This window comes from Plecotus auritus (assembly GCF_963455305.1).
Source record: "Plecotus auritus genome assembly, chromosome: 6".
In the NCBI taxonomy this organism is placed as follows: domain Eukaryota; kingdom Metazoa; phylum Chordata; class Mammalia; order Chiroptera; family Vespertilionidae; genus Plecotus; species Plecotus auritus.
Genome location: NC_137773.1, coordinates 57,154,957 through 57,174,859, shown reverse-complemented (window position 1 = coordinate 57,174,859; position 19,903 = coordinate 57,154,957). Strand labels below are relative to the sequence as shown.

At 39.0% G+C, this 19,903-nt stretch overlaps 1 protein-coding gene across 1 annotated transcript in view; it reads right to left on the bottom strand.

Moving 5' to 3' along the window:
• ARHGAP10 (Rho GTPase activating protein 10) overlaps nt 1-19,903 on the bottom strand; it is a 266,323-nt gene that overhangs the window by 109,399 nt on the left and 137,021 nt on the right. The window contains exons 11-13 of the mRNA XM_080674227.1: nt 15,965-16,046; nt 14,380-14,425; nt 12,346-12,411 (exon numbers count right to left, since the gene is read on the bottom strand). Coding sequence (XP_080530353.1) covers nt 12,346-12,411; nt 14,380-14,425; nt 15,965-16,046 — 194 coding nt within the window. The remainder of the gene's footprint in view (nt 1-12,345; nt 12,412-14,379; nt 14,426-15,964; nt 16,047-19,903) is intronic.

The following is a 19,903-nucleotide window of genomic DNA, read 5'->3' as shown; positions in this document are numbered from 1 at the left end:
CTAAATTCTGAGATACATCCAACTTAAGAATTTTCAGAGTACAAACTGCAGGCCTGTGTTCTTCTACATTCTCTCCCTAAATGCACAGATATTTCACCGGGAAAGATATGAGGTCAACCTTGTTCTTTGTTATTGTTGCTTTTAGTAGTTTTCATGGAGCCCTGCATAAAACAGTTGGGTGCAGAATAGACTATAGCTAGGTTGATTTGATTTGAAATTAATTTAGAACTACTGATATAAGTTGGACTTGGGCCAAAACAGACATTAAACTTAGGAAATGAAAAGTTAAAGTTAAGATATCCAAGTTATTAAAACTTTTTCAGAATATCAAGGCCCACTAATTTTCTATCATTACTACAACACTTTCTAACTTTTAACAAAAATTTGTCATCTGCTCAACATGTTTACAGGCCAAAATATTTTTTTTTCTTCTGATAACTAAGACTGGTTCTGATCAGCAGTAAAGAAAAGGGAAGTGCTCTCCATTACAGTGATGGGTGGGTGATGACAGCTGTCCCTGGGCAAAGTGATTAAGGTGAAATCAACTGTGTCTGACTTCCCACCACCTGTCTCCTCCAATCTCACACAGTGCTGTCACATGACACTACCCAGATCTTCCTGGAGGAGAGGGTTAGAAGCGGGAATGAGTCAGGTTTCATCATCATCTCTGCCCAACTGCCTCCTTCTCAGAACCCAAATGACTGGACCAGCACGAGTCTATTCAGCACCAGAAAACACCTGTGTGGAGCTACTGACCTGCCAGGGGTCCCCAGAGGCCCTTGTGAGTGAGCTGGAGAAGCACAAAAGCAAGTAAGATAATCTGAAACAATAAGATGATCTGAAACAATAAACGAATTAGAGGCAAAAAGAAAATAAAAGTTAACAGGGTTGACAAATTTGGTTCAATAACAGAGGTGGAGGCAAAGTCTGGCAAGTAAATGTGGTAAGAAGGAAACAAAGTGGCAATTGCAAGAAGCAGAAGAGAGAAGACAGGTCATTAAAAACACACACACAGAAAGACAAATGGAGAACAGAAAACGAAAGGAAGGCAAAACTGGAAATAAATGAGAAGATAACGGGCTAAAAATTATATAACACTTAATTTCCTGTTAACTTCTTAGGAATTATTGAGTGCTGACTGTATTGCAGGCACTGAGGTGGAATAAAGTGAGAACTGGGGTAAAATTAAAAAGAAATATAAACTGAAAAGAGAAAGCAGCTTGGAACCAACTGAGCCACAAAGTCTTTCCTTTCCTTTTGGCTTCAGAAATAGATTCTGTACCTGACAGCTCAGTATTCTTAATGCCTTGCACAGTCCTCAGCACATGGTACAGACTTAACAAATGGACTGAATAAATTAGTGAATGAACTGAGTAAATGAATAATAAGGTGATGACTGATTAGCAAAGAAATAAGGAAAGAAAATTAAGCGAGACCAAAAAGGTTATTTGTAACTAGAAAATATAAATGTAACAATATGAAGGGGTAAGGCTCAAAGTGGAATATAAACACTTGCTATAGTAACAGGCACACAATTGTTTTTCAAAGTTTTGCAGGTGTGTGATTTTACAGAAATAAATGATAAATTTCTATGGGTCTATAAACTAACATTTATTCAGCTCTCATTTAGTAACAAGCAGAGTGCATGTCACAGAATGGGGTAATTGATCAATATTTGGGGAGGGGACAAATCGTGTTTGCACTTGTGCATGTTGACAACAGGGGTGAAAGGTCATTAATGTTTCTGCTCATATTCACAGGATTTATATCAAAAGTCTGCCACATGGGAGTTCCTTCAAAAAATTAAATATGGATCTGCCATTTGACCCAGTGATCTCACTTCTGGGAATATATCCTAAGAAACCCGAAGCACCAATCAGAAAGAAAGTATGCACCCCTATGTTCACAGCAGCACAATTTACAATAGCTAAGATCTGGAAACAGCCCAAGTGCCCATCAGTAGATGAGTGGGTAAAAATGCTGTGGTACATTTATACTATGGAATACTATGCAGCAGTAAAAAAGAAGAATCTCTTGCCCTTTAAGACAGCATGGAGTGACCAGGAGAGTATCATGCTAAGTGAAATAAGTCAGTCAGAGAAAGGCAAGTATCACATGACCGCACTCATATGTGGAATCTAAGTAACAAAATAAACTAATGAACAGAGTGGATCCAGAGACATGGAAGCATGAAACAGAGTGAGGAATCTCAGAGGGAAAGAGGAGGAGGTGGGTAGATGGGAAGTAATCAACCAAAGACCTTGTATGCATATCCATGGGCACGGACAATAGGGTGCTGAAGGCCTGGGGGGGGGGGGCAGGGCGGGCTGGAGGGGATCAATGGGAGAAAAAGGGGGACATATGTAATACTTTCAACAATAAAGATTTTTTTTAAAAAAGTCTGCCGCATGTCGTTACTAATGGGGCACATGTGCATAGATATACATGTGTATACATAAATACAAATACAGGTTACATATCCCACCAGCACTGCAAAGACAAATTCTCCTACAGGCTATGAAATGAACAAACATGATTAATATTTATATAATGCATAAAATTATATCATTATGATGTGTTTTAGAATTATATATTTATATAGTTATAAATATTAACCAATCTTGAAAGATTCTTGAAAATAAAAGAAAAAAATGCACTATAGGTAAAATAATCAGGAAAAATTTGTGAGAAAATACCAAACACAAAGGTGCAAAATGATAAGCTATAAAGGAAGCAATAATGAGACTCATGAATATTGTTTCAGGTCACAGGTGAATTACAAAAAATTTCTTAATGTGTTCCTCACACAGGTGTATAACTAATCCTCAACAGGCACTATGTTTAAATGTCTACTTGAGTCCAGGAAGCACTTCCCAGGCTACCCACTGTGCTGAGTGACATAAAAATAAACAGGTTCATAGGCAGACATCCTTCCAAGATACTGGGCAATTCATACAATTTTAAGGTTCTGCCAAAAATGTGTGTTCATATTAAATTATTTTTAAATATAAGCAGGCAGACCCCAAATGATTCCTCTATTCCATCAAAGGGACATACCATTCAGCATGAAACATTTAAGGTATTGTATTATAGAAACTTTGGAAGAAGAATGCATTGTTTTCAACACATACAATGCACTCAGTAGTATACGAAGCAAGGTATGAGATGATTTCTAAACACTGGGGATGTTAGAAGATGATAGCTATACAAAGATGAAAAGCCCAAAATGAAAGTAACATTTTAAACTGTGTAGATATATTACATATATCGTGGAGACACAAATTCGTTAAGTTTGTAAAATATAAATTATTACAGATTAAGGTTACTGATAGCCTGGAAACTTCCAACTTGACCACTCCCAACTGTATGACCTGGTACGTTACTCCGTCTCCCTGTGTCTCAGTCTCTTTACCTGATAAATGAGGTGAATGGAGGAATGGGGTTGTTGTGAAAATTAAAGGAGGTAATGTTTGTAAAGCGTTTGCATCAGCCCCACATACCACACACTCATTCTAAGCTTTAACTGAGCATAAAATTAAAAATTAATATCAAAACAGCTAGGCACAATAAACATAAAAGTCATCCTACCCTAACCAAGGCATGTAGTCGACAGCCCACTTTCATAAAATAAAGCACATGTTGGGAAGAGAGTCAACGTTCATTTAATATGAATGACTCATGGAAAATATAAAATTACTGCTCACCAATAACATTTGGAATTTCTCCCCTGAATCATAATTATTTGGGCAGTGGAGAGAAAAACATTACAGAGAGCTTCTATCTGCCAGGAACCAATCTGCATTTTCCCTTCCTGCGAAGTGTTGCTTTCACTCTCAGGTTGGCCTTCAGACTCTTTTCATATAAATCCACATCTGCATGATGATGAATGGTTTCCCCACTGTCAGGAAAGGGCTTATGATTTCATTCAACCTGTCTCCCCACATCCAGACCAACCAGAGACTGAGCTCAGAAATCCAACCCCGTGGCACGTGAGGGCAGCTGCGCCACATCTACTTCTGGTACTGCTGCCCATCCCCGGCTATGTGATAAATATGGAAAAGCAAAAGGCAAATATCCACGTCCAGGTCCGACCCAGTATTTCTGGAAGTACTGGTGACTTCAGGAGGACTCCGTAAACACAATCTATACTTTACTCTAAGTCTCATCTCAAACTCAAGTCCAAATACAAAGTGTTTGGTTTATTAGCTTCTACCTTTGTGTGGGTCCGAATGGACTATATATTCCCAATGCTCTGTGTGGCTGGCTTCATTTCCAGTTTCTAACCAACACAAGTGAGGGTATTTTTGCTTCAGATCAGAAAACCCTAGACTTGTTGCTATTCCTTATATAACCACCCAAGCCCACGGGCAGGCTGCCTAGACTGGGACTGGAGGCAAATTACAGAATAACGAGGAGTTTCCTCTTTCTCTGTAACACTTGGGGTCCCAAACTTCCCCCAGTTGTCAGATGTCTTGCTGTCCCAGGATTTAACAGAGGCTGTAGCCACAATGCATTTGATGTGGCCTTCAGCCTTCCTCTCAGTGTGAACCTTAGGGAAAGGAGGATCTCACAGCCTCTGTTTAGTTACCCTTAACTTGCTCTGAATTGACTCCTCATCTGCACTGAAGGCCTAATAAATAAGATATACCTGCTCAACTACCTACTGAGCTGCATAAGATTTGGCAGCTAGAGTGCATGGAACACTCGGAAAATGCTGCATATTAGGATTTAAAATACTGTCTGATGCAGATTCCACCCGTCATTATGTCTACCACTAAGAGACTTCCCACAGTGTTGCAGAGATTCCCAGCAAAGCAAGCAATTCTTTCCTGGGCAGATGGTGCACCTGCAGAGGTCCTTGATTAAGTTGGAATGGAAAGAAGACAGGTAGGTGTAACTTCAAGGCTTTGGCTATGGAAAGAGGAGCACTTCAGAGATACTTAAATCTTCCCTCCCCACCTCCCTTTCCTGTTGCCTACAGTTTCAAATCACCTCTGTTCTTTGAAAATGTGTGTTCTCTTTATTTTGCCCATCGTCAACATCCTCAGAAGATCAGCCTGCTGCATCTCCATCTCCTCGCTTTCCTTGTGGCTGAAAGCACTGGCATGAAAAGCTCAGTCTTAGATTTGCGTTTCAGTCAGGAGACTTTCTAGCTCTGAGTCTTATACAAGTCAAATCATGTCTCTTCACTTCAGTTGCTAAGTAAATGCCACTGTCTCATAGGGTTCTTGTGGCAACAACACATAAGAAGTACAACCTGTACAACCTGGCTATTCTCCAGCGTCTTGCCTTCACAACCACGAAACCCATTCGTGTCCTATGTGTCCATTCTTCTTCTTCCTCTCTTTCCCTGAATACAAAGATCCCCATATTCTTCCTTTTGTTCCACTGCCTTCTTACCTCACCATCCACCTGAATGACTTTCTGACATTCAAAAACCTCACCTCTCTGAAAATGATACCCACCATCTCTCCTGTTGCCTTCATTCTACTTCCAAAAAAATGTCACGGGTACCTAAAATTCGGGATATATAAAACCAGTGTATATTCCTCCCAAACCTATCTCTCCTCGTGCATTCTGTCTTGGCTCAAGATGTTGGCAATTACCTTAGCTGGAAAGCTCCGAGTCCGATTTTACTTTTACTTTTTACTTACCCCCTACAACCCATAGGTCACGGATTCTGTTTTTCTGCCAAGTCTCTCTGTTCCTATCCATCTCTTCTTTCCATTGCCAAAGCCTTAGTTTAAACCTCCATCATCTCTCATCTGCATTATTATTTTTAAAATCTTTACAGATGCACCCCTTCTTCTCTCCAATGATCTGCATCATTTCTAAAACCCAACCAGTGATCCCACCTTCCATCTCCTGCAGCCACACCACTTCCATCCATTCCATTTCCTGTCAGAGATCTGAACATACTGCTTCTCAAACCTGTCAGTGTCTTACCACTGCCCACAGGACCAAGGCAGACACACAGCACAGCACCTGGGATCTGCCACACTGGCCTCCACTGCTCACAGAGCATCTGCTCATCTCGTACCACCCACCCACTTCCCTCTGCCAGCAGCACCCAGAGTGGCTAGACACTATCTATTTCAGCATCTCCCTCTGGAGCAAAGAGCAGATTCACGTGCAATTTTGGAAAATAGAGATGGATGTCTCCAACAGAGCAAAGGGCCAACATGCTTGCCCACCTTTATAGAAGAATCTGCTTCCTAAATTCAGAGTTCTTCTCCTATAACGCAACCTACTATGTGAGAGCAATAAGCTGACCTTCCTCTATGGCCCAGGAGTCTTGTGTCTTCGACTGTATTCATGAAATGATGCAGAAAATCTATAAAAGCAGCATAAAATCTCAAAGCCTTTACTGTCTTGAAGCTACATTGAAGCTACCCTTCAAGAAAAGGAACCGTATCTCCACTATTTTTTCCTCCCATCTCTTTCCTGTAGGAAACATCCAGGAAGTGTTGACTAAAGCCCATTTAACATGTGCATGTCCCAGAATAGATAAGTTATTAAAGCAAGATGGGATGGAGGGGACAATTAAATCAAGGTATGTTTTATTTTCAAATTCATCATTCATGTAGCTTAAGTCGTTACAAAATTTTACTTATATAAGTCAATGAAGAGACTCAAAGTCAAGGCAAAAGGCGGAGGTTGCATTTTGCAAGGCTCCTGTCATCCCCTCTCTACAGAGACCAGGACATTATAAAAGGCTGGATCGTGTCTCCCTGCTGCCACCTGCCTCTACTCAGCAGCTGTGGCATCAGAACAATTTTAGGCCACGTTGGAGGATCTCTTTCTTTGGACAGCTTGAGATCATCCTTGCTGACCCTCTTCCCTTTTCTTCACTGTCCCCTGGCCATGTGACGGCTCCAGTGTCTGCAGGACACTGAGGAACAGAAGGTTGAATGCCAAACCAGGTAATTTTGCTGCTGGTTACAAGAGTCACATAGAGTTACTAGAGACAGTAAACTTAGGTGATTTATTTCAATATGTAACTTACTCGTTTTTAAAAACTAAGCAAAGTTTCTCAGTGCTCCCAGACTCTTGAAACAATAATGGGACTACTTAAATTATGATTGGCCTCACTTAATAGAGTTATCTCTAAACTAGAGGCCCGGTGCACAAAATTAATCTGCTTGTTCAGTCATTTGGTCGTCCCTCACTAACCCCCCTGCCAGCCTGGTCACCCCACGTAGACTGCTTATTCAGTCTTTTGGTCATCCCTCACTAACCCCCCTGCCGACCTGGTCATAGACAGCCATCTTGTGAGGGGTGATGGTCAATTTGCATATCACCACTTTATTATATAGGACAGTGGGTCGGTAAACTGCAGCTCATGAGCCACATGCGGCTTGCGAGCCGCGGTTTGCTGCTCTGTTGACTAATGAGTTTGCTGACCACTGATGTAGGATAAGCAACTCACATTTACTGACCATTTAATATGTGCCAATGCCTCAAGCATTCTTACAACAACCCTAGGAAGGAGGTACTACCTTTAGCCCCTATGACACATGATAAAATCAAGACACGGAGAGGTTAAGTAACTAACTTGGTTGTAGAGTTAATAAGTCTTCCAAACAAGGCTGAGTTCTGAGCTCATGCTCTTCACCACTATACTAAGACTGCTTCAGAGCCTTACAGGGACTTCATCAGAATTTGAACCAAATATGTAAAATCTACCATGCCTACTCTGTAGCAAGACAGTTGAACAATTTGTCCCTATTAATCTTATTCAACCATTCATCTGACAGCTAATAGTTTGGAAACTTATTTGTTCTTAAAGCAAATAAGATGACTAATTGAGAAAATGAATAATCAGTCCCAACTAGCCTGGATTTAGTATTTCGATTTTGCATATGCATTTTTGCAGACACCACAAGACTCCTCAGCTCCCTCCTCCCACATAAGACTGTCCTCTGTATCCACCCACACTCATCTCACACCCATTATATTATGATTAAAAAAGAGACAGTGAGCAAAAATCTTTCATTTACTGGCTGTAAAATTTCCCAGAGACAGCTGTTCTTTATTTTCTTCATTTTGCACGTAATTTGCCCTAGGCAATTTAAGATTAATGTGCAATCATGGCAAAATATATTGCGAGTTTACTTTGGGCGTCTTCCCTCCCACAAAGATTAATACTAAAACTCTACATTATTATCTTCTTCCAGACCCATCGTGAGACCCCATATAATTCCGGAAATGCTCTGGAAAAAGAAAAATCCTCAACCCAACTTCAGAAAGATTTTCCAAAAACCTAAAACTACTTTTCAAAGAAAGAGAAATTCACTTTTACATGTGACAAATCTAAGACTGTCACATCTTAGAGGTGGCTTCCTACTTCTAGCCCATGAATTCACAGCTTGTTACAAGGCTGAACCTGGTAACTGACAGCTTGCCTAGACCGACATTTTAATGCCATCCTCTAGAAATTAAAGTGAATATTCAAATTGTACACATATGGAAGATTTTTTAAGGGAAACTTCATAAACAAAAGTTGCATACAAATTTAATTTTAAATCATGATGACTATTTAAAAAATAGCAACTAAAATAAGTTTTTAAGCAAAAAGAGTCTTCCTTGGTTTTTGCATATTTTACAATGCAAGTACCTGAAAAACTAGGTGTCTTGCAGTTCCAGAACAAGACAATGTACTGGGTATGGGAGATGGTTCCTTTTTAGGAAGGGGAGTTATTTACTTAAGGAAATTAGGTAGTGAATCCCCAAGATCTGAAACCATTAAGACTCTTCCACATGTAATATGATACATCTTTCTATCGATATCTAAAATATTACCCAGAACACAGAAAGATGCTGACAAACTGATAAAGCAGTAAAAGCCAATCCTTCATGTTATTTGAAAGTACTAATTCCAACCACATATAGAAGAATAAATTCTTCCAATAATCTTACAAACTGTTGGGACACACAATAGTGCTAAGGTGCCATTTTAATCAAATCTCTGAAAACTCAAATAGAAAGCAATTGCTTACTCTATGTGTAAGACACTGACCGAATTTAGAAATGAAAAGAGGCAGGCAAACACTAAGACATTTTCTCCACATAAAGGAAATCGTCAAGTTTCAGAAACAAGATAAATACATGAAATGTAATGAACAGGCCATGCAATATAGTTGTTAAAGGAAGAACATGGACATTTCACAGTTAAAAGAATTCAAGGGGAGGATCGAAAGAGGAAAAATACAGTTAATGAATATCTACTGTGTACAAAAATTAGCTCTTTTATCCTCACAAACATGCATGGAGGTAGACAGCATGAATGAAATTCCGAGTTACATTCTTTTAGAAATCAAGAGTCCCAGAGGTTAAGACTCTTTCCAAGATGCCTATCTTATCTCACCACTTTGGAGCTTAAGCCTGACAACTACTTATCAATTCATGAATAAGTAAACCTCCTTCAGAGTAACAGTATCGCCCTTCCTCCCACAATCCTTTCCTGTCCTTCCTCTGGTCTCTACTATTGTTTTTTAAGTTTTTTAAAATTATACTTGACGTACAACATTGTATGAGTTTCAAGTGTACCACATAGTGGTTCAACATTTATATACCTTACAAAGGAATCACCCCGATAATTCTAGTAACCACACGTAATTATTACAAATTACTGACTGTATTCCCTATGCTGTCCATTACATCCCCAGGACTTACTTTATAACTGGAAGTTTGCATTTTTTAATCTCCTTCCCCTTTTCCTCTCATCTCCGAAACCCATTCCCCTCTAGCAACCAACAGTTTGTTCTCTGTATCTGAGTTAGGTCCCAGGGCATTGCATTCTCACTGCACCACCCCCCTGCCCTGCTCCCCACTTTCCAGCACCAGGAACCTTTAACTTCTTTGGATTGCAAAAGGGACCAAGCACCTTTAAGGCCAGGTATCAGTGATAAGCAAAGCCCTCCTACCCATACCTGAGAGAAAAGTAAGTCCTGCTGTTTTAAACCACAGAGACTTGCGGGTCTCTTGTTAGAAGAACATACCGTAAACTAGCTTTATTCTGACTGATGAAATAAAGTGAGACAACAACACCTGTAGCATAAAAAAATATCAATAGCAGCAATTACAGCTGACTGGGGGGAAATCCAAATTTAAGACCAAATTCCTTGAAAGAGCTTCCAAATTTAGCATAAAAAGCCTCAGAGATTCTCTAATGTTCCTCATTATTTTTAATAATATCATCTGACAGTTAATTCTTTAACTCTATTTTTAGTCTATTAATCCATTAAAAACAAAAGGCTTTAGTAATGGAAGCCCTTAGAGAACAAAAGATTTGAAAAAAAATGTTTTTTTATATTTAAATGAGAAAACCTAACTTAAAAAGTGTAGACTCATTCTTCTGTTAAAAACATCCAGCCCTGGCCGGCTTCCTCAGTGGTTAGAGTATTGTCCTGCCAACTGAAGGGTCTCAGGCTTGATTCCCGGCCAAGGGCAAGTACCTGGGTTGCAGGTTCAATCCCCAGCTCCTATGAGAGCTTATTTGGGAGGCAACCAATCGATGTGTCTCTCTCACATTGATGTTTCCCTCTTTCTCCTCCCTCGCTCCTTTCCTAACTCACTACTACTCTCACTAAACAAGCAATGGAAAAAATATCCTCAGATGATGTTTAAAAAATAAAAAATCCAACAACTTAATATATTTATAATAAAAATACATTCCATATATACAGCTTCTAATATATGCAGGGTGGGGCAAGAGTAGGTTTACAGTTGTGAATACACAAAACACAGAGTTTATTCTTGTATTATCATTAATTATTGCATTATTTTCTACACAAAAAATGGTAAACCTACTCTTGCCCCATCCTGCATGTTCTATTCAATGTACATAAGATTCCAAAAAGCTACACATATCAACCAGAAAGAGATCTACACAGATTTTTATCAGTTCTGAAAATGTATAAAATATAACTTTTGGGGAAAGAATTTAATTATCAAAATAATAAACACGCGAGTAATACAATTCAGGTTCTTAAGAGGCTCGGGAAGAACAGAAACATGAATAAGAAGTGAGAGATATGAAAATCACAGGATTTTTCTGAAGTCTGGAAATTTTTGAAGCACAAGGAAAATGAAGACATTTGTCAGTTCAACTTCGGTGCAGGTGGACATGAAGGAAAACTGTCAGAGCCTCAATGGCCACTGTAACAGAGTTTGGGAGAAAAGGCTCTCTGTGGCTGAGGTCTTTGTAATGGGTGGGCAAATCCCCAAATCATAGAACAGCTCCTATCCCCCATGCTAATTTCACAGGCAGCAGTCCTGGCTTGTATATGACAAAGGCCTTGTTTTGACAGAAAACACGAATGCAATGCTTCATCTCACTAAGTCATCCAAAATAGGCCTGCGATGTACATGCATGAAAGTGAATTAAGTTCTCAACATTCCAGTACTTCACCAGGTCTCTTAACAAAAAGAAATTTAACCTCCAAAACGCCCGTTTGCATTGCTCAATGGTTAGTTTCTCTGAAGTTGGCTGGAAGGGTTGCAAAGTGCCACAGTCCTGTTTTTCCTTAAGGACTGTAAAGAAATGCCCGTGGACTTTTGGTTGGGGAAAGGATTAGCTTCCCTTCAATTTAGGATGGAAGCAACTCAAATATTTATCAACATATTAAAGGATAAACAAAATCAGTTCATCCATGTCATGGAAGTCTACCTAGCAATAAAAAGATGAGCTAAGGATACACCCAACAAGATGGATTTCAAAAGCATTAAGTCAAATAAAGAAGCTAGGCTCAAAAGACTATATATACTGCATTAATCCATTTATAAAAATGCTATTTTTGAAAAGAACTAGAGTGCAAAAAAGCAGCTCAGTGATTGCCAAGTGCCAAGGAAGGAATAGGGATTGACTGCAAAGAGGCACAAAGGAATTTTGAGGAGAGAGAGCAATCTATGATTGCAGTAGTAGTTCTACAACTGTATACATTTGTCAAAGCTCATCAATCTGTATCGCTAAAGTCAATGAACTTCATTATATGTAAATGAGACACCAAAGAGGCTTATTTTTTCGATGGAGGCCAACATGACCATGAAAGATGAGAATATCTCAATAGTGCATGAACAAAAGGTGGTAAAGATTGGCAGTCCAACACTGCTGATTCTTCCATAATTCTCCTTTTCAGTGCAGGGAGGAGTATGTAAGTGAAAAAGAAAACCCCATCCTGACACAATAAATGAACAACAGAACCTCTGGCACGGAGAATGTGCCCTTTCTTCTATGTATTTCCCTTTACGACACTCCACCACGCAATGAGCATTTCAAACGTCTCTCCGATTTCACATACCTGTCAACCTTCATGAATAAAATGACTCAGACATTCATGTTACCTCGTGTTTCAACTGCACTGATGCACTTTCTGAGAATTGTGAATCCCATCTTATCCAACTGTGCACCTAAAAGAAATAGTGATAAAACATGAAGGGCACAATTAAGTACTTACATTTCTCTTCCTTACAAAAACAAGAAAATTTATTTAAACTCAATTTAATTTTTATTTTCCTATTAAGAAAAAGAAAGCCAAAAGCCATGTGTTCCCTGTTTAAATAATGTAAATGACAATTTCAAATATTTAGAGGAGCACTTACTGGACTATTAGGCCATTTACTAGCAATATCAATAAATTTCCAGTTTAAAACAATATTTATATTAATAAATACAACTTACATCAAACAATGGAAAAGAAAGTGATACAAAACCTTTAAGGGAAGCTATATGGAAATAGTTAAGATACATTTCGCCAAAATTCCAACAACAGCTTTTTTTAAATTATATATGAGTAGAGGTTTTAACAAGTTATATATGAGGAAAGGTTTTAAAATTACTTGACAGTTGGAGAAATAACATACACTATTTTTTTAAAACCTAGGGAAAAATATTTAAGTAACACTTTTTAAAAACATTATTTGGGTCATGAGCTTCAAAAAGAATTTCATGTTTTATTCCATGCTCTAAGCATTTAATATTTTATTATTTTCACAATGAATTTAGAACAGATGATTTGTATAGTAGGTTATTTTGAAAATATAATATTAGTTTTTTTCTAATACAGACTCTTGCCTATGGATTAGGCTGGCATATTTGAGCACCTAATAAAAGACAATTCTTGTGTCAAAATGAAAACAGGGAAAGCAAATACTTTAGTTCTGCATTTAGAACTAGGGAACAGTAATGCTAACTCTTGCCTCTCAGCAGGGATAGCATGAACAACCCATGAATATAAATTTTGCAGGTTTAATGCTAAGCTTGAAAATAATTTTAATGAGGAAAATCGGGCAGTGGTTTGCTGAGAAAATGCAAGTGATTCTTTCTACTTGGCAAAACTTTTTTAAAGGTATGTTTCCATTTCTCTATTTAAAAAAAGAAGAAAAGAGAAAAGGAAAAAAAAGGGAGAGATGGGGAAAGTAGGTAAAGAAGGGAGAGAAAGAAAAAAAGAAAGAGAAGGAAGAGAGGAGGGGAGGGAGGGAGGGAGGGAGGGAGGGGAGAAATACAGCAGGGAAAGGAGAAGGAGGAGGGAGGGCAGAAAGAAGTTAAGAAGATGCTGCAGTGCATTTACAACCTTGCGTGCACAGTCCCTTTCCAGCACCAGGCTAGAAAAGATGTCATTTTATTCACATGCTGGCTCAAGTGATATGCACATCACGGTAATTCCGAAATTGTACGTTATGTGACATAATGTCTCCAAACTGTGGACATGTGATAAATGCAGTCTTAATCTCTCCAAAGATATCAAAAGTAAATTCATAAAGAATCTAGCAAATCTGACCGTATGTTTGGTTTATCTCAGTGAAATCTAGACTACAGAGCCAAGCAGTACTTCATTTTCCTCTGGTGCATACGTACAATGCACGTGAAAATCACTGTCCTAGAATACCTGAGTATGTTTGGTCATTGTTCTTTTCTAAGAGGCCATGATATGTTATTTGTGGAGCCACACGCAGAGACTCTAAGGATACAGGATACCAAGGGTAAGGGAGCTGTGGCCAATAAGAGACCTGATAAGCAGCTCCTACCAACAGGAACTTACAAAGATGCACCCCTGACACTCCTATGTGTTCGTGTATGGCTATAAGAATAAATATCAAAGTGAATGACAGAATGTATTTTGGGTTTTTAGAGAAAGTTACTGTAGAGAAATAATTTATTTTAATGCTCAGAGATGGTTATCAATGAGGGTTACAAAAGCCCAGGAAAATCTGAATAGGTCCCCAGTGGATAAGGCAAAATACACATAGTATCTGGAGGGCTAGCGTAGAGAAGGGTGCAGAGAGTGAGCACCCAGCAACAGTCTGGCATCGGTAATGAAAACAAAGACATTCATGGAAAAGGGAGGCAAACAGTTCGTTTTATAAATTAGCACTTACTTCCTTCTGGTCTTGGGATGATGGCTCTATTAAAACTATGGAGCAGCTGGTTAAGAGAGAAAAAAAGGAGAAACAGTATTTTTAACAAATCAATAAAAATGTAGGCACACCTAGGACCCTGCAAAAAGTACACTGGTATTGGGGAATTCCCATCATGTGCTCTAATGTAGAGACAACTAGCCTACTCCGTCTCTCACTGAGGAGCAAAAACAAGGAGAAGGGATCACGATCCTTAGGGGAACTTCTTGAAAGTCCATGCACATGTGAAATGCTCAGCCTGACAGCTCTAGAAGGACAAAGACACTGCTGCATTTTAATCCGTAAGGTGAAGCTCATTTTTTCTAAAACCTGGTTTTTACTTAATTCAGAGATGACTCGGGCCCATAATGTAAATAACCACATCTGGTGATCACTCCAGGCTGCCTCTAAGAATTCTAGCGCCTCCCCATTATGTGCAAGGCATATATAGCACCTGCAAAAACTACACAGTACCTTAACTGTTGCCACATAAATACACAGCTGAACATAGTTATGTGCCGCTTACCAAAAGGGGCTATGTTCTGAGAAATGCATTGTTAGGTGATAGTATCACTGTGTGAGCATATACCTAGATGCTGTAGCCTACTATAGTAATTGTAAATGGGACTATTCTTTAATACTACTGGCAGCACAGTAGGTTTGTTTACAAAGGCATCTCTGCACAAACATGTGAATCATACATCACAAAGGCTACAACAGACAATGGGAATTTTGCAGCTCCATTATAATCCTGTGTGACCACCATAGCATATGTGGTGCATATCTACAGTGCATGACTGTATTTCTTTCTGCAGACTTGTCTTTATCTGTGTATCTTGAGTGGATTACTTGGCTCTTTACAGAAGGGTTATATATGTCTTCAAGGTGAGACTGCCTTTGGCAACAGATTTATTTCTATATAGATTTGTTTCTATAATGACCCTAAGTCCCCAATTCAACACATGATCTGCCCAATCTCAACCCTCAAATGCCACTGAAATGAAAGTAGTGGTAAACAGACTGGATTTCTGTGCCTCTGGATCTATATTCCTGACTTTATTCCTCAAACCGATCCAAATACACAGGCCCAATCACTAAGGCTGCATAACATTGCGTACAGTATTCCATTAGGCTAAATCACAAATTGTTAAAGCAAGCAACATAATTACAGCATTCGCTTATAGGACTTGCCTGCCCTGCCTCATATTTACTATTTCACCTCCACTGAGATAAAAATAAATTGCAAGCCTTGATTGTGTTCATCACCCAAAGTACTGTCAGGTAGGAGAGAAGAAACGGAGAATTCAGATGACTTCCCCAAGCAGAGCAAATTAGAGTGGCAAGTCATGAAAAATCGAAAATAAAAATTAATGATACACCAGTCTCGTGTGTGCTGCTGCCACCGCAAGCCAAATTACTCGAATTCTGAACAGGTCTGAGATTAATTCAAGCACCAGTTTCAGCAGAGAACTTTTTTCAAATATTATAAAATAAAAATAACAAAAAAATGAACACAAGTCAACTCTACAGGATTTTGAAATAAAACTCAACCACTGATTATTCTTACAGCTTCTTTTCCACCCAGAGCTTCCAGCCACTGCTTCCTCTCCTCTTCTGAAAACGCCTGCATGGTCAGGGCAACGCCGGGCCTGAAAGACATGGAACAATCAGGTTATTCCTCGGCTGCTGAAAACAAATCTCCTTTTCTACTCTCTAATGTTTTATGGTGGTGATTAAGTTGTTGTTTTTTTAATTTTTTAATTAGGAGAAAATACACATCATAAAATTTACCATCTTAACCATGTTACCTTGAAGCATAGTAACCTCCATCTTGGGTAAAAACTGCTGTTTAAAATTTAACCCTGCTATTCTGGCTTCTGTAAACGTTTGCTTGCTTAAATAATAGGGAAAAAAATAAGACTACTCCCATTCCAGAGAGGCCATAAACTATGCCCCAGACAGAGTTGTCAGTGCTGGTGCCAGGCCAGGCCCTGAGATATGGTCTCACAGCCCTGTCCTAGCACACAGGACTTTTTCTCAGAAGTTCCAGAAGTCTCATTCCAAATTTGGAAAACAAAGAGCTGAAAAACATATAAATAGGAAAGACTTCCACCATATTGGGCCCCAGAATTTGAGAAGCAGTATTTCCTCTGGGCCCGCTAGTGCTAGCGAAATGAAAAGGACTCCAAATGAATGTGGCTTATTGATTAAAGCGTCTTCTGATATACAATATAACAACCTGTACAGTTCAACAGGGCTGAGTACATTATTGAGCAGCTAAGCTCCAGAACTCTTCCTCTTCTAAAACTAAAACTCTGTACCCATAAAGAACTCCCCATTCCGCTTCCCTCCCAGTGCCAGACAACTATCCTTCTACTTTCTGAGTCTATGAATCTGACTACTTTAGGTAACACGAATAAGTGGAATCATACAGTGTTTGTCTTTTTGTGACTTGCTGATTTCACCTGGAATAATATCCTCCATTTTCATCATCGATAGAGTAGTATATTTCAGAATTTCCTTCTTTTGTAAAGCTGAAAAATATTCTGTTGTATATTCTGTTGTATGCATGTGCTCATCCCTTCATCCCTCAATGGATAATTGGGATGCTTCCGCCTTTTGGTTATGGTAAACAAGGCTGCTGTTAACATAGGCATACAAAGATCTCCTCAAGACCCTGTGCTCAATTCTTTTGGGCATAAACCCAGCAGCAGAATTGCTGGGTGTGACATAATAATAAATATATATATGGTCTCTGACCCCATTTTCTAACACACAGCTCCTAAAAAACCTTTGTAATCTCTGTATCTTTTTGCACACTATTGAGATGATGAGGCTGGGGGCTCCTGGACAGGCCCATGATGGGGGCTGATTGCCAAGGGAACCAACCACGAGATTAGAAAATTTGAACTTTAAGCCCTATCCTCTCCTACCCTTCTTGGGCAAGGAGAGGGGCTGGAAAATGAGCTCAATCACTAATGGCCAATGATTTGATCAATCATCTGCTACACAAGGAAGCCTCTATAAAAATCCCAAGAATTTGGACAGCTTCTAAATTGATGAACACACGGAGGTGCTGGGCAGGTGGCTTGCTCAGAAAGAGTATGGAAGCTCCAAACCCCGCCTCCCATAACTTGTCCAATATATATCTCTGTCTGGCTGTTAATTTATAGATTTTTAAATATCCTCTTCTGTAATAAATTGGCAATAGCAAATGAACTATTTTCCTGAGTTCTGTGAGATCCCAATATATTATTTTTTTGTTTTTTTGTTAATCCTCACTGAGGATATTTTTTCCACTGATTTTGAGAGAGAGAAATATTCATGTGAGATAGACACATCGATCGGTAGCCTCCCGCCAGAGCCCTGACCAGGGCTGGGGAGCAAACCTTTAACCCAGGCAAGTGCCCTTGACCAGGAATGGAACCCAAGACCCTTCAGTAGACTGGCCAATGCTCTAACCACGGAGCAACACTGGCCAGGGCCCAACAGATTATTGAACCTGAGAGGATCATGGTAACCCTCAATTTATAACCAGTCAGCCAAAAGCACAGGTGTTGACCTGGACTTGTATGTAAATGGCCCCCAAATTGGGAGAGGGCAGGCTTGTGGGACTGAGCCCCTAATTGGTGGGATCTGTGCTGTCTCTGGTTATTGTCAGAATGAGTTCAGTTGTAGGACACTCAGTTGGTCTCTGCAGAGAATTGGAGAACTGCGTGGTGTGGAAAAGCCATCCTAATGGGCATGAGATGGTAGCAATGATTAAATTTTTATTTATGAAAGAAATACATATTTATTGTTCCAAACCAGAAAGTCACTTTCACCCCATCCTAATTCCACTTCCAAGACAACACAGTTAACTATTTGGTCTGTTTCCTTCACATTTGGTTCTCAGAACCAAAGGTCGATCTCTCTCTGTTCAGTTTTATTCAGACATAAGGAGATTCTGCCAGAAAATTCTTAGTATTACAAAAGAATACTAGACAGAAAAGCTATTAATCAGCTCAATATCAACTGAAATGACAGCCTTGCACATTAGTAGCCTGATGGGAAAATGGACAAGCTCTTTATCAGGTATAAAATATTACTTTAGTCTCTTAAGCTCTTACACACATTATCTGGCATTCAACCAAAAAAAAATACAGGGCAAGCAAGGAAACACGAAAATGTAACCCAACGTCAAAAGAGGAAATAGTTAAGTCAAGAGAACCAAACCTAGAAATAACCCAGATATGGGGAGATGGGACAGAAACCTAAAAAAGGTGGCCAGCATGAATAAACTGAAGGGAATTTCAGCAAAGAATTGGAAACTATTAAAAAGAGACAAATGGATATGCAAGAATGAAAAATAAAATAATGATGAAGACTTCAGGAGGACACCTTTCATATGCAAACCAACCAAGCCTGAGTCTATAACCACAACCATTCCCTTTACTGAATTCACACCAACCCAATTTCCCCTGCTCTACATCACCCCAGGGCCAGGTACCAGACAACCAGAAACCACCCCTATAGTCCAGTGCTCACCAATATTATTCAAACTAGCCAATCTTGACTCCTGACCCAAACCTGATGTTTGCCCACATGGATCTTTATGGCGTGACCTGGCTTATTGTCTTGGAAACTAAGTAATAAAAATTTTCTTCCAGTGGCATCAGCCTCACCATCTTGTCACTCAGTCACTTCCATCAATTAAAATCCTTCAGGTCTGTCTGAAACAAGTATCAAATAGTCTAACATGATGCAATCAGAATCCTAGAATGTGAAGAAAGAGAAAATTGAGCAGAAGAACGATTTGAAGAGATAATGGCTAAGATTTTCCAAAACTGATAGGATATATCAATTCACATACCAAGAATTTCAATAAGCCCCAAGCAGGATAAAACAAAGAAAACCACACTTAGGCACATCATAAAAAGAAAATCTTGAAAGCAGCAAAAGCAAAAGACAGCATATAGGGGAACAATAAGAAAGATGGATGACTAGCCATGAGGGGGAAAATGGAGGCCTGAGAAAAATGGCACAACTTCATTGAAGTGCTGGGGGAAAAGAAACTATCATTGTAGAATTATATATGCATCTAAAATGAAGGCAAAATAAAGACAGTTTCCGACAGACAGAACATTAAGAATTCTTCTCCAGCAGTCCTGCATTACAAGAAATGCTCAAATTAATTTAGCTTAAAGAACTTTAGGGAAATGCCACAAGTTAAAAATTCAGTTCTGCTTAAAAGAATGAAGAAAATCAGAGTGGATAATAAACATGTTGGTATAAAAAAGAAAAGACCCCAAAAAATCACACAACACATACACACACACCCTCATACTAGTATATATGTGAATATACATATATGTAAGTAAAATGTTATATTTCTTTAAAAGATTACTGATTATTGATTTCATAAATTAGAAGTTGTAGAGTATTATTGGGTTCATAGTGTAGGCAGAATTAAAATATAACAAGAGCACAGAAGCAAAAGAGAGATAATTAGAAGTCTACTGTTATA